At 39.8% G+C, this 14,610-nt stretch overlaps 1 protein-coding gene across 3 annotated transcripts in view; it reads left to right on the plus strand.

Moving 5' to 3' along the window:
* The window catches only part of LOC106894943 (programmed cell death 1 ligand 1-like), a 26,066-nt gene extending 13,256 nt beyond the window's left edge, over positions 1–12,810 (plus strand). The window contains exons 3-10 of one of the 3 annotated variants that reach the window (XM_014953994.1): positions 918–1,052; positions 4,173–4,241; positions 4,891–5,244; positions 5,732–6,013; positions 7,264–7,374; positions 9,729–9,779; positions 10,715–10,780; positions 11,747–12,810. In XM_014953994.1, coding sequence (XP_014809480.1) covers positions 4,187–4,241; positions 4,891–5,244; positions 5,732–6,013; positions 7,264–7,374; positions 9,729–9,779; positions 10,715–10,780; positions 11,747–11,769 — 942 coding nt within the window. In that variant the 5' untranslated portion in view covers positions 918–1,052; positions 4,173–4,186 and the 3' untranslated portion in view covers positions 11,770–12,810. Of the gene's footprint in view, positions 1–917; positions 1,053–2,044; positions 2,136–4,172; positions 4,242–4,890; positions 5,245–5,731; positions 6,014–7,263; positions 7,375–9,728; positions 9,780–10,714; positions 10,781–11,746 lie in introns of those variants that run through there. The other 2 variants (XM_014953993.1, XM_014953995.1) reach the window with 2 other exon arrangements.
* Positions 12,811–14,610: the final 1,800 nt, after the last annotated feature.

Raw genomic sequence — 14,610 nt, forward strand, 5'->3', positions numbered from 1 at the left:
GGGTCTCTGCCCCACCACCAGCCGGGAGGGAGCCGGTGTTTGTCCGCGGCCCCCGGGAGCCTCCTGGTTGGTCCCGGAGCTCATCCCGGTGCGGGGCTGCCGGCGGCGGGTGGTCCCGGGAGGGTTACGCGGGGACCCCCGTCCTGCCCCGCCGCCCCCCTGTTTTCCCGGGGGGATGTCTGCCTGCAGGCAAGCCAGGTCATATAGGCTTTGTTAGGAAGCACCCGGTGACAGGCCAGTCCCAGGTGTTCCTCTGGAAAACTTGTTGCAGAGAGGGGGTCGAACCAAACAAGCAAACAGACAAATGAAAAACCACCAGCCACAGGATGTAACTGTGCTGTAAAATGTGTGTGTGTATGTAGAATGTATGTCTGTGTCTATAGATATATCTCTATGACAAAATATATATAACAATATGACAGAATATATATAATTAAAAACAAAAAAACAAACAACCCCAAACCAAAAAAAAACCTGTCCTGGTCTTTGATTTGCTACTAAATACTCACATGGAAAAAGCAACCCTGTGATCTAAAGGCAAGCAACGAAAAAGAGGAAACTATGTTCATAACACTGAAAGCTAGCGACATCAATGGCTTCTGTGGTCTCACAGTCAGTATTTTACAAGTTTGTTTTCGTTTCCTTTTTGGTTCACCTTTTTTTCTTTTCTGAGAAAATGTCATTAAACCTGTTTTTAAGGACAGAAGTAATCAGTGGAAATTAACCTTCATTGGTCTCACCTATTGTGGAAATCCACCCCCTCAACCTCCTAACACAGTTTCAGGTTATTCGAACACAAGTCGTACATTCAGCTGTTTCATATACCGTTGGCTCTACATAACTCCCACATATCAAGTAAAAAGGTTAGCTCTTTAACAGTCTTGTTTATCGGGTTTTTTTTTTTGCTTCCATGACAGATACTGTGGGTGGACTGTCAAGTGGAAAGAAGAAAATATCTCCTGAAAACTTTTAAGTGGTCATTTAAGTGGTCAGAGTATATTAACTCTTCCGAGAACCTCAGCCCTTTCTTGAGATATGCAAAGACAACGTAAGTGAGTGAACTTACTCTGAAATGTATGTTTAAGGTTGTATGTCATACTGTTAACCAGCTTATCCCTCTACAGTCTGCAAGTTAATGTGAGTACATCCTTTAGCTTCTAACACTTGGGTTTGATTTTTTTTTTCTTCTGCCTTGACTCACTTCTAAAATCAAGAAAAAGACAGCACTCTTTATTTTTTTGCTAAAACTTGACAACTCTTCTTGCACTACACAGTGGTAAGGCACGGGGCCTTCGCTGGGTTCAAATCTTAAACAGAGAATATCTGCTCTTACCAGAAAGAGGTAGGCAATGCTTTCCATTATTCCTTGTTACGACTTTTGCAGACATGAGTAAGTTGTCTAGCATTTTCCAGTCATTGTCAGCAGCTGTTTGGCACCGCTTGAGAGGAGTGCAGTAGGGACCCTGGTTTGGGTAAAGGATGACTTCTTGCGACTGGTGTTCCAAGGACTGTTGATGACACAGCTTTGATCAGATGCATGTTTCTTAAAATGCCTGTGGCATTTTATGTGCTAATTTTCCCAACATTTCTGTCTCTGGTTACAGGGAACCACTGTTAGCAATAGAGAATTTTCCCTAGTGGGGAATTTTCAGATATTGGGGAAGTTTCCTCAAGAAGTAGGTGGAGTTACATCAACATTTAAGTTCTGTCGCTACTGGGCAAACAGTTCTGGTTTTTCTGTCTTCTTCATTTGATTGGGAAGGAAGCATAAAGCAGCAACACAGAAGAGCGTTGTGCACAGTGAATACCTTTTAGCTTTTGTAAAACTGTGTTTGCCATAGATTTCAGAAACCGGCAGGAGGAGAGAAGAGGCATTGTGGTAGGTTCTGTAAGAAAAATAGTGAGAAGACTGCAGCTTTGGTAAAAAACTTTGATTGGCATCTAGGTCTCCAGCTGCTTCAACTGATCCAGCCAGGGGATCCTTCTGCTCAAGGTGGAACAGGATAAGGGTCTGTAACGGTCATTGCAGCAGGTTTTTTCACATGCTTCTGGATTTGACCCGGACCAACTTTTTTTTCTCTATGAAAGTGAAAAATTGAGCGCAGCAGCAGACTTTTTGAGTCTTGAGGAATTTCGTAAGTAATAGTCTTAACTTCTTTTGTGTGTAGTAAGGCTTGTTTTCCTGCACAGTGGGAGAAAGCATGTAAATTAAAGTTCAGCAATTGCAGGACACAAGCATGGGTCTTGGAACTGTAAAAGCTTACTTGTCATCCATCTTCCATGAGTTAACAGAACACTGCTTCTGGAGTTCATACCAACATTCAGACTTCCTGAAAAAAAAAAAGTGGGTATGGGTTGCATGCATGGGTGCGGGTATCTTTCTGTGACTGGAGTGCACGTGCTATTACTTGTTTTGAGCAGTCCCTCAGACACTTTAAAAAAAGTAGGAAGTATTTTGGGGCTGAGTGTGCTACAACTGTGGTCATTCCAGCTGTGGGGAGTGCAGAGAGGTGCTCACCTACGCTCATGGGTGTCAGTGGCTGGCTCTTCTGCAGGCTTGCCTCTAGAGTACGCCTGATCCGAGTAGACTTGTGAGATGGGTATGCCTCTGTCTTGTTGGAGCAGCTTTACTCTGGAGCTCAGTTGGTGGCCTGGACTGTTTGTTACTCAGGCAGTGGCATCATGAAGGAGGTACTCTCACACTCCTAGGTACCCACAGGATTAGGCAGTGGTTTGTGAGTTATTTTGAGAGCGTCTCTTGTGGCTAAGGGATGAATTGGGTACCTAACTACATTGAGAAGCCTGGGATTTATTTACCAATGAAACGGAGCTTTCACCCTGAGGATCTTGCTTGCATTTTCTTGTCCCTGTTAGCAGAACATCCTTCTGTTATTGCTCGTGCCTGCCTAACAAAGTATTAGATTGACTCCCTTTCTCCGTGCCATCTGTGTTACCTTCTGCAAACCTGCTATTGGGATCGGGCAGCAGCAGTCGGGCAGTGGAGTTACTCTTGTCACTCTGCTTAATCTTGTTACTTTATTAACATCTTAAAGTTGGCAACTAGAGGAAGGAAGACAAAACATTTTACCAGAAATGGTAAGAGTTGCAGTCTGGATAGAATCTCATCAGTTACGAAGAGTGACGGGTATTACAGTTGCCTAATTTCTGATGCAAATGCTGAAATTACCACTAGAAAACAGTTGAAGGCAATCTTTCTTTACTTTTGTGGCTGTTTGGGTGTCCAAATGCAGGACGTTATTTAGATAAAATTCTACAGTTCTCTATGCTCATGAAAGGCTTCAATTACAGTGAATTTGAATTTTTCTTGAGAGCAACTTGAAAAATGATGGTGGTGCTTGATACTAGTATTCCCATGACTTAAAATACACACTTAGTAAGTGCAGTGGGTGTGTGAAGGTTAAGCGTGTGACTTGACATTAATCAGCGTTTTATAATGGTACAGTGTTGTGCAGGAGTATAAAAGCTATGTCAATAAAGAGTGGAAAAACTTCTGTCAGAAAATGGAAATAACTTATGTGTTCAGAGGTGGAGCAGTGGAAATTAAAGAAACAGATTTTGTTTGTAGGCTGACTGTTTTTGGCACTGTTTCACGAAGGCACTATTTTGTAAATGCCCGTTAAGTGATTAATTACCACATGTATTCTGTTCATAATATACGTAACTTCATGAACCCCGTGACAAGTACTATGAGGCCAGGTGTTATAAAACAGGGTATGTTCACAGTGTGTTAAAGTCAGGGAAACAGGTGGGGAAGAACTAAGTTCCATTCCTTCCACTGAACGTCTGTAGAAAACTCCTCCATTCTCCTCCAGGCAGGAGCAATACTCCCTGCTACAATCTAGGGGAACAATTGCGTATTTGGGATTGTTTATTGACTATTTGGCAGATAGTAATAAAGCATGTATTTTTCTGTAATGAAGGACAAATATTTAAAGCAAATAAAATCAGATGTTCTTCCTGTACCCATGCGGGAAGCTTTCCGCTTGATCGTCTCCTGCAGTTAAAGGTGCAATTTTGTCACGGTTTTGGCTACAGTGGAATTCAGTGCCTTCTGCCCTGTTCTTTGTGTGGAGCGACTACAAAATGTATTTTACAGTCCAAGTTGAAAAATGAGCAGATACTTATATTCCTCTATTATTTTATCATTTTAGGTTCTATCTACATCATGGAGAAGGCTTTGCTTTTGTATATGTTTTTATTCTACTGGGATTTCCTAAATGGTAAGAAGCTGAGTTGTAAGAAGCAGTAGAAGTGTTTAAATATGTTTCCTTTCCATTGTATAAGCACAGAACTATTAATTTCTGTTTTCCTTCAGGTGCTAGCATTTGGAGGTTTTTTCCTTAATGTTTTAAATAAAAGGGTCTCAGCATGCTTTTACATTAAACTAGATATGTGTGTTTTGATAAGGGGCCAGGTGAAAATCCCTGTCAGTGTTTTGGCGTGGACACCATTTCAGACAAGGCACCATTTGCCTTGCACGAAAATTTTTAGTGGCACTGTCAAATCTGGGAATTTCATGTATTCTTTAACGTTGTGTGTAAAAACAATTGACGTTTCTGTAAACATACCTTTCCCATCTGAAGCACTAGCAATTGTCCGTTATGGTGGCAGTGTTCTGAAAGCAACAGCTGAGGAGACGTGCACACACACACTTGCCTATTTTTAGGACAGCGTCACATTGCGTGTGTGCACAAAGCAGCTGTCTGCACGTATAAATAACCCAGTTTGTCCAAAATTTGGGCAAGTGCTCATAAAAATGTTTAACTTCTCTGAACAGGGCAGATACTTTTGATCCGTAAAATGTCCCATGTATATGGTAAAACGTGATTTTGAAGATTAGGCTTGTAATTGGAAAATTTTGTTTTTCAGCTTTGTTCACAGTTGAAGCTCCCCAGACATTGTACACTGTGGAACATGGGAACAACGTGACCATGGAATGCACGTTTCCAGTGAATGGGAAATTAAAGTTTAGAGATTTAAGTGTCAGCTGGGAAAAGAATGATGAGTTAAAGAAGCAGGTGTATGTACTTCTCAAAGGAGAGGAAGACTTCCAAAGCCAGCACAGTGACTTTAGGGGGAGAATTAAATTGTTGAAAGAGAATCTGAACTTGGGACAGTCTCTCCTTCAGATCACTGATGTGAAGCTCAGAGACGCAGGGTTTTACCGCTGTGTCATTGGCTATGGGGGAGCCGACTACAAGACAATTAATCTCAAAGTTAAGGGTGAGTGCGCTACTGCAGGAGGTTCAATGCTGTCTGGTACTGTTAAAAGATTTCAGAGGAGTCCCTGAGGCGACATATATCCGGGTTAGCATTTTAAAGAAATCTTTCTGGAGACAGGAACCGCCTCACGGGCCTTGCACAGCTGGATTGCTTTGTGTTTCTGTCTAGGTTGAACCCATTTTCTGTTCTTTATTTCCCATAATGACGCATGAGAAATAGTGTTGCAAAACCATTTAGACAGGACAAAGACCAGAAAGCAAATGCACTTTTCTAAGCAGCATTCAAATTGTAATAAATCCTGTACCTCTAGTTACTATGGAGGGACACAATAGTTATATTTACTTTTCCTGTCAAGACTGTGATTTACAAAATCCAAGCTGACGTACAGAAACGTGACGCAGGGCTAGGGGGTAAAGAAAAGGTCTCTTGCTAATTTATGCTTTTCTGCTAGCTTCCTACTAGTAATAATTTTTTTCAATTTGTTTAGCTCCTTATAGAACTATAACCCAAAGAGTGGTGAGCACAGGAGACAACAAATGGAAGTTGACATGTCAGTCAGAAGGATACCCACAGGCTGAAGTGATATGGCAAAACAGAGAATATGAAGATTTGACCGATAAGGCAAACACAAGTTACAAAACTGGAAGTGACCAGCTGTATCGTGTGACAAGTACCCTTACAATCAAAAGTAGGACGGATGAGATTTTTTACTGTATATTCTGGAATAAAGAGCTGCAAGAGAATACATCTGCCATTTTACGCATAGCAGGTAACATTTCTAAATTTAATTTATGTAATTACACTTCAAGGTACGATGTCACCTTGTTCCAGTTGAATCAGCCATTTGTTTCAGCCATCAGATTTGTTTCTCTTTCCTATCTCATTTTGAAAAGGCTAAAAAGAAGTACCTGTGTTGTTAAGTTTTGCTATTAGAATACACTTCCACCTACTAACTTATTCGTCGTGCATGTGTGGAGAGAATTCAAGGACAGGAATTTTACATGACCTACAGTTAAGTGAAAATTGAGTCTGTGAGTTAAAAGAAGTTCCATTTTTGAAAAGCATATAGCTCAGAGCCAAGGAAGGAAAGCCTCCCGTATAAATTAAAAACACTTTCCAAGAACGTTCTGTTTTGCTGATGATAACTGTCAAATATGAACAATATGATCTTTTCCTGCCACTACAGCCTTTGCCTTGAACATATTTAAATTTAACAAATTGAAAGCAGTTTTTTTTCTCGTAAAGACTGGATTGAAGGAAGATGCATGAATGGAGAAGACTAATACAATTTCTTGTTAGACTTTTTACCTGGGCACCATCCCTATTGCTTTTACTTTCGCTTACTCTTTAAATTTTTGCATTGTGCCTTGAAATGATTGCACAAGCTTTCAACCACACTGATCTAACTCAAAAATAACATTTCTGTTTATCAGATGGTTACTTCCTCAGGTCATTTTCTTGGTCCTGTTCACTGTGCAGTTTTAAAAATGCCTCTGCTGGCACACTTTTTGGGACTGACAAGGGGTGGAAACAAACAGCTGAGAGTGAGAAAGCCAAGTCATCCTTTGAATGAGTGGTGACCGGGCAAGTTTGGTTTTAACAAGAAATGACTCTGGGAGTCAAGGAGGCCACTTACCCTTTGCACTCAGAGCTTTACCAGATGAAAGGGACTCTCTGTCCTCTTTCTCAAAGAGCTCTTTCCTGATGGGAAACTAATATAGATGTCACACTTTGTATCCTGCTGAGAAGCAGGATTTGTGACGGGAATCAAAGGTACTATCACATGGAATGCAGGAAGCAAATATGAATATGCTCTATCTTTTTTTTTTTTTTTTCCTTTATTGGGATAATGAGATATGGTGAAGAGCACCATCAGGACCTGACCTTAGACAAAATCTGAAATGCTATTATGATGTCTGAACTGCTGATAGTGAAAATAATGTGACAGTGAAAGGAAAAGGGAGAAGCTTCTGCAATTACATAATGTCTTTCCCTAACTTGTTTTTGCTTTTCTCGAAGATTCATCTGATAGTGTTCCGTGGACTGAGAGCAGACGCTTTGTTGGAGCAATTCTCATTGTGACTGTTTTGGTTGGATCAGTGCTTCTATTTATGCTCTACATAAAAAAAGGTATTAAAATTTTTTATTTTAGTGTATCATCTCTCTTAACGATCAATCTGCTCTGTTAATTCATCCTTGCAGAGGTGGAATGAGATAATAAAAGGGTTTTTAGAGGTTTTTTTCCCTGCATTTGCTGAGAAATTTCACTGAACTGTGAGTGCCTTTTTTTTTAAAGTGGTCTAATTGTATGTATATCTTTATTCTGGTTAAAACAACATAAAAACATTGGACTACATATGAGGTGATACAGGTTTGAGTCTGAAACATTTTTTTTTCACAAGAAGAAATATTCCCACTGTGGCTTCATACCACTTGGTTCATTCCCTTGTTAAGTTTTGAGCTTTTTTCAGTTCACTTCAACGACTTGACCTGGACATTTTCAGCATCACATTACGCTGAAGAGCTAAAGCAGTGGTGGTAATTTGTTTTCACTTGCTAGCAAACAAAATAAAATCTTGGAGAAAGTTTTAGGGTATCTAAGCATGAAAAGAATACAGTTTGCCCTGAAATCAAAGAAAAAATGTCTGAAATGTGTTGCTTAACCTGAAATAAGTAGTTACTTTTTTTTTTTTTTTTTTGGGGGTTTGGGGTTTTTTTTTCCTTTTTTTTTAAGGTTGAACTTGATGATCTCAGAGGTCCCTTCCAGCCATGGTGATTCTGTGATTCTGTGTCCCTGCCAGAGGATATCACTCTCGGAGCAGCAGGAGGGGAGGTGGGGAGTAGCTGTTTTTTTTTTTTTTTTTTTTTTGGTGGTTGTGGGTTTTTTTTTCCCTTGGACAGAAGGTAAGTCTGTTTGAGCATTTGATATTCAGGGGTACTTTTTATTTTAGCAGATACAATAAAGTCCTGCTGATCTCAGAACATTCACAAGACTCATTTGAAAATGTTGAAAGGAAAGTGGTTTTGCTGAACATTCTGGCTTGTGGATCCAAAAAATTTTTTTTAAAAAGAAAAATTTTTGGATAAAAAAAAATCCAAATTTGTGGCTTTTTTTAGCTGATACATAGTGACTTCTCTTTTTTTTCAAATAACTTCTTGAATTTTATTTTAGTCAAGTTGTCTGCAGAGAAAAAGTACAAGCTGACCAGTATTCTTAGCATTATAATATTATAGTGGTATAACTCTGTAAATTATTACCATAAATGCTCAAAAAAATCAGAATATGATAGTTAACTAAATGGTCCTCTCGCAAATACTGAATTTTACAGGAGATGTAAATGTGTGTAGGTAACAAGGAACTCAGATGGAACTAATGCAAAAACTAGTTGTACTGTCTTTTCAAGTGGTATCTCACATGCTTCCACGCTAAGAGAGGTGTACTTTCCAAGGTGGTATAGCAGAACTGTTGGTTTTCCTGTTTCCCAGCTCTCTTTTCCACAGTGAAAACCAGAAACAACCCTAATTTCTGTCTGGAAATTACACAAAACGATCCATTTCACCGAGCACTCATGTTCAATTTCCATAAAATAAATACAAGATAGAACTAAATGTGGATATTCACTGTTTTGGCCACAGATGAATCTCCTGTATCCGTGCTATGGGAACATGTCCTGGAAAAAGTGTTTGTAAGCTGGGCAGGCTTGCAGGTGATGCTAGCAGACTGCAGGAGGCAGGGCTGGGGTAGATAACGCTGCATATATAAGAATATACTTGTTCTTAGGACATGATAGGAGTAGGAGCAGAACATGAAAGTGAAAGAAAGGAGAGCAAACTCCTTGACTTCTCAGAAGATTCCCTTCTGGGGATTTCAGTGAAGGTCAGAAGTTTCCTAGGTTGCTTGCGTAATGCTTATTGCTTAATGTGTATACATGATAATGTATATACATGTTGTGATGTATGTGACTATCGTGCTAATGTTATATATATGTGTAAGTGTGACAGCCTCCAAGTTGATTTGGTAGCTAAAGTAGTAGCAACAGGCTTTTCTTTTAAAACCCAAGGTGTCCTAAGTGACTAGACAAGTGATTCTTCCAGAATGGAACCTCCCTGGAATATGGGCTTTTTTTCCCCTCAAAAAGCACTGAGAGGGTGATCCCCTTCTTGTTCCCTCTTTCCCAATCTGTTCAAATACTGAGTGAAAATATACAATGGAAAACCATTTGAACAAGTGTTTATCAGTGATCTTAGTGTACAGTACCGACAGAGTTCTGGCTTAGAAGTGAGAAAAGGAAATTGGAAAGGAAACTGACAGACTGGGACACTGAAGAATATATTTTAAAGTCTTTGAAGAAATTCAGTGTTTTGAGAACCGATGATTACCCTATGCTAAGTGTGCCTTTCCCACCAGTCTGCTTAAGCACCCATTAGATCTAGAGTAGAGTATTTTGTCGTCTTTTTGATTTTTCTCTCTTGTTTTCTTTCAGCTAGAGCAAAAAAGAACAACAGAATACTTGTGGCCAGTTCATCAATAGCAAGTATGTACATACAGCATAAATCTAGCTCATTGTGTTTCTTGTGGAAATAATTGCTTGAGAATTTACTTTGTAAGGGTGACAACCAATTGCAGAGTTACAATCAACTTTCATTTTACTTCCTATTTTTCACTTATGTAACAACTATAAATTACATTGAAGAGTGGTTTTTTCATTGCTGTGTTGACTTCATGAAAGGAAAACATGGAAGGAAAGCAGGTGCAATCCTGATACGCACAAGAAAAGGCACATAGTGGTGTGCTGTGCTTTGGAAAGTCTGTGATAGGAGGGGACACATTCCCTGGAACATACACCTCAGGATGCAGCACAGACCCTGTGCTGCAATTTAAGCCACACTGGCATGATCCTGTGTCTTCTCCCGTGTAATAGTGTACATCTGAGGGTCTTTGTCACAATGTTGAGGACAGGCAGCTTGGCCTTCTGAGAGGAACACGGGAAGAAGCTTTAACTTCCCTAACAGTTTCTTTTTCCTTCTGTTGAGATTCTGATGCTATTTGCCATGAGCAAATCTCAGTGAATGGCCAGTGCCACCATGACAGTCAGAAATGGAGGATGGAGTGGAGAGAGTTAATATTTAGAGCAGGAGAGAAGAGATTGAAACCCTTTAGCCATAATGGCTCGTGGTTGGTGGTTTTTTTAAATTTGGTGTGTGGTTTTGTTTGGAGACCACTTCAAATTAAACTGCTGTCTGAAAGTTAGTTCATACTGGCAGTTGGGGTTTTTCCTACAGAAACCTCTCTTGAGAATGATTGGCCCGAATGGATAAAGCATTTGGGATTAATCTCTGCTCCTGATCTGCGTTTAAGTCACATTGTTACTGGACAGCCTGAGATAACAGTCAGCATAGATTAAACTTTTCATATAGTGGTAAATCTTTGTTAAAAACTGCTATCTGTATGTTTGTCGTTTGTTTAAAGAGCTGTCAAAAGATAAGGATACACATGACCACAGAGATGCTTCTTTTGAAGAGGAAGAGCTGAAATGTAAGTATAAACGATAAAGGGGAAAATAGTAACAAATTGCAGACATCATGAATCATCTGGGATCATCAGAGCCTTGACTCATGGCTGATTTATTTAGTCCCTTGCTTCAATAGACAGAGCTTTCAAACGAAGTGCAGCTTCCCGTTCTCTGTCCTACAACTCACCATCCTAACACATTGTGTACTGGGATTTATATAAAATAATTAATCTGGTTTTAAAAATAAAAAGAAAAGCCATGCTAGGGAAAACGGGATGTGGAGATGTATAACAACCCAAATTGGTCTTTTCCCTAGCTCAGACTTTTGCTACAGAAACAGCTGTGCCAGCACAACTGAAGGAGTGGTGATGGCAATGGGGAGGGAGACCTTAGTCCATAAGGGCCGCTCAAGCAAGTCTCAAGCTGAGAGATTCTGTCTCAGCAAAGCAAGAAAATAAATGACCAAATCTCTGAAATCTCTAAAACATACAGTGGTATGGAACAAGAGAGTGAAGTTTTCCTTTCACTCTTCTGAAGTACTTATTAATTACACCCCAAATCCCTCCCTGCTGCACTTTACTGGTGTAAACACAAAGATCCTGCAGGTATAGATCTCCAAGTAAAAGAGTCAGGGCCTGGGGATTTGCTGCTGGGGATGCCAACAGATAGAGCACTGGATATATTTGAAAGACTTTAAAAGATTTTAACAGAATGAGGGACCTAAGCCACAGCAATTCCACCGGATTTGCTAAAGAGCACTTCCCGCCAGTGTGTCTGAACTGTCTACTGCTTTATTCCCTCCCATGACCATCTTCTTTTCCTATTTGACATTTTTTATTAATTTCATTTCAGATCTGTAATTTTGATAATGAAGGAATTTTTTTTTGGTACCTCCAAGTTCTAGGAAAGAGTCCCAAAGCCATGAAATGTTCTGTGATGTCATCATTTTGTAATTTGGTAATTTTTTCATATAATTCTTTTTTTTACAGATATACAAATCGAGAAGACCTAGAGAAAGCAGGGGAAGATTTTTTCCTCTGTGCTGAAGGTTTGACAGCTCAGATGTTCTGTATTGTGTCTATTAAAGGGGACATTAATTTTTTGTTTTTATTCTATAATGCCAGTCTTCTTCCATATCCTTGTAATTCAAAAAAACCTGGGATGAAGTTAATAGAATTATTATAGCATAAAAAGTCCTTGAATTCAGTCTTCTGTATATGTGACCAAGTACAGAGGTGTTTGCTTAAATATCCAGGATTGTGCTTTCTTAAGTTCATGCACTTTCAAAGACTCATTTCATTAAAAATATCTTTAAGGTAAAGCACTTTAGGTCTATGACCATCCTGAATTTCATAGCTAGTTCTTGAGTAGGCAGTCTTCTAGAATTTGAACTTTTTTTTTGTTTTGTTTTGTTTTTCCCAACCTCTTGAGCTCTTGGTTCCCTGCAGAGATTTTGTATTCCAGCTTTTGAGGATTTTTTTGAATACTTTGATCCTCAGAAAAGATAAGGGTGCAACAAGACAAGATGCTATATAGATAGGGCATTTTCTGTCCCTACTGTAGATCTTAAAGTACCAGATATTCACTGCTAACCTTGAAAAAGATGCTGTAACCCTCTTGGTAACTATAGTTTGGAAATTATAAGATAATACTGAGCTTCATGATTTCTTTCTCTGAAAAGTATTTTGGGGATTTAATTTCCTTGCAATATAGCTGGGACTACTTGGTTGCTGCTCATTACTCTTCAGATTTACCATTTGGGGATAATGCAACTCTTTGGACATTCAGGAAGAACAGCTCTTCATTTGAACTGCCTTTTTGTTCATCATGGAAATAGAAGAAGGAGAACCTTCTCACTTCTAGGACATGAAATGCATGCTCATGTGATTCCTCAAGAAATGCTGAGGGAACATGCTCCTGGATTCCATTTCTTAAACTATTGCTTTGTTACATTTTGCTAGTTGCATAGCGTTGGTTTTTTTTTGGTGTCATACACAGATGAAGAATATTTATTACAATGCTATTCACTATTATATTTTTTTAATAAAAGATATATTGTTTTTCTTGTGTTTCTTCCTTGTCTTTCTGACTTAATAAATAGTGTTAGCAGTACTTGGGTTTTTTTTTCTGTGAAATTTAGATATCTAAGATTTGGGTACAGAATAGTATCTATGCCCCTGTCATCCCTCTAATGGCTCCCACGAAGGACAGGCAGTGGAGATCTGGAATCTCACTGGATTCAGGTTTTATTTTTAAGTTTAAAATAAATGAGTCTGTTGTGCAGTCCTAAACATGTGAATGCAGCCCTCAGCCCAGAGCTTCACTGCTGGCAGTATTCTATCTAGCTAATGTAAAGTTATGTTTAATACATCTCAGCAAGGTACACTATTTAGTAGGATAGAGAAGTGCATCTCTTAATCAGTACTGCGACCTCAGTCTACCTAAGGTAAGCTACTCCTGAGAGTTCTGTATATCAGAAGAGTTAGATAATGAAATGAGGGCATATAAATGTATTTTTAAGTTCTGTAGCTGAACCCTGCCATCCCAAATGCCAGTGTTTGAATTCCTCAGTGGCTATTTGTCTTAGAGCGGAAGGCCGCAAAGCAAACAAGGCCGTTGAGAATTGGTGGCAGGTGGAGGGTAAAGATGGAATGAAGAGAAAAGTAGGCATAAGCATCAGTCAGGAAAAAGTGTCTGAGGAAGATTAAATTCCCCCGCTCTCACATACCTACAAAAAGAGCACAGACCCCAGTTTGCTGTCATCTTTTGCCCTTTGCTTTTACTTAAAGTGTTAGAATATCAGGCAAACTTGATTTTGATTTTAAATCATAGATCAAGCTCCACTCTGGCCCTTTTCTCTCTGGGACTTTTCTCTTTTCTTCAAGGGTCGAATCATCTAAACCATTGACTTCTGACAGCTGCCCCAGAGGTGATTGGAGGTTTTCTGGAAAAAGGGCAGGCTACCCAGGAATTACTTTATGTGACAGCGCTATGCAGGAAAAGTTTACAGAAAAACAAACAAACAAATGAAAAGTAGTATAACAGTGGTTTTGTTGAGATGGATTGCTCTGCACCAGGCAGCAGGAGATATGATTTCACAATCTGAATCAGACTGGAACTGTGAGGCAGGCCACCATCATACATCGTCCCAAAACAGCCAGGATTTACAGAATCACAGAATATTCTAGGTTGGAAGGGACCTTAAAGATCATCTTGTCCAACCGTCAACCTAATTTTGACAAAAATAGACACCCCCACAACAAACAAAAAGCAACACCATCACTAAACCATATCTCCCAGCACTACATCACCCCGTCTTTTGAACACCTCCAGGGATGGGGCCTCAACCACCTCCCTGGGCAGCCCATTCCAATGTCTGATAACCCTTTTGATGAAAAAAAATTTCCTAATATCCAGCCTGAACCTCCCCTGGTGTAACTTGAGGCCATTTCCTCTCGTCCTGTCGCCTGTTACTTGGGAGAAGAGACCAACCCCTGCCTCTCTACACCCTCCTTTCAGGTAGTTGTAGAGAGCAATAAGGTCTCCACTCAGCCTCCTCTTCTCCAGGCTGAACAACCCCAGCTCCCTCAGCCTCTCCTCATAACACTTGTGCTCGAAGGGGACTAAAGCCACAGCCATTATTGTGTGGAGAGCAGAAGCACAATTCTTCCAAGTGATGGGGAATTAAAGGAAACAGAAGCTGTGTGTGTCCTACCTGCAGCACTAATGCATCCGAGAAACCTGGGGAGAGACCACTGTATCCCCTTTAATGTTCTCCCACTCATGATGTTGTCATAAATTAGAAGACAGAGTGATAAACTGCAGTATGGAAGTAAGTAGTGCCTAGTAACAG

The sequence above is a fragment of the Calidris pugnax genome, unplaced genomic scaffold (genome assembly GCF_001431845.1).
Source record: "Calidris pugnax isolate Ruff unplaced genomic scaffold, ASM143184v1 scaffold178, whole genome shotgun sequence".
Taxonomy (NCBI): Eukaryota; Metazoa; Chordata; class Aves; order Charadriiformes; family Scolopacidae; genus Calidris; species Calidris pugnax.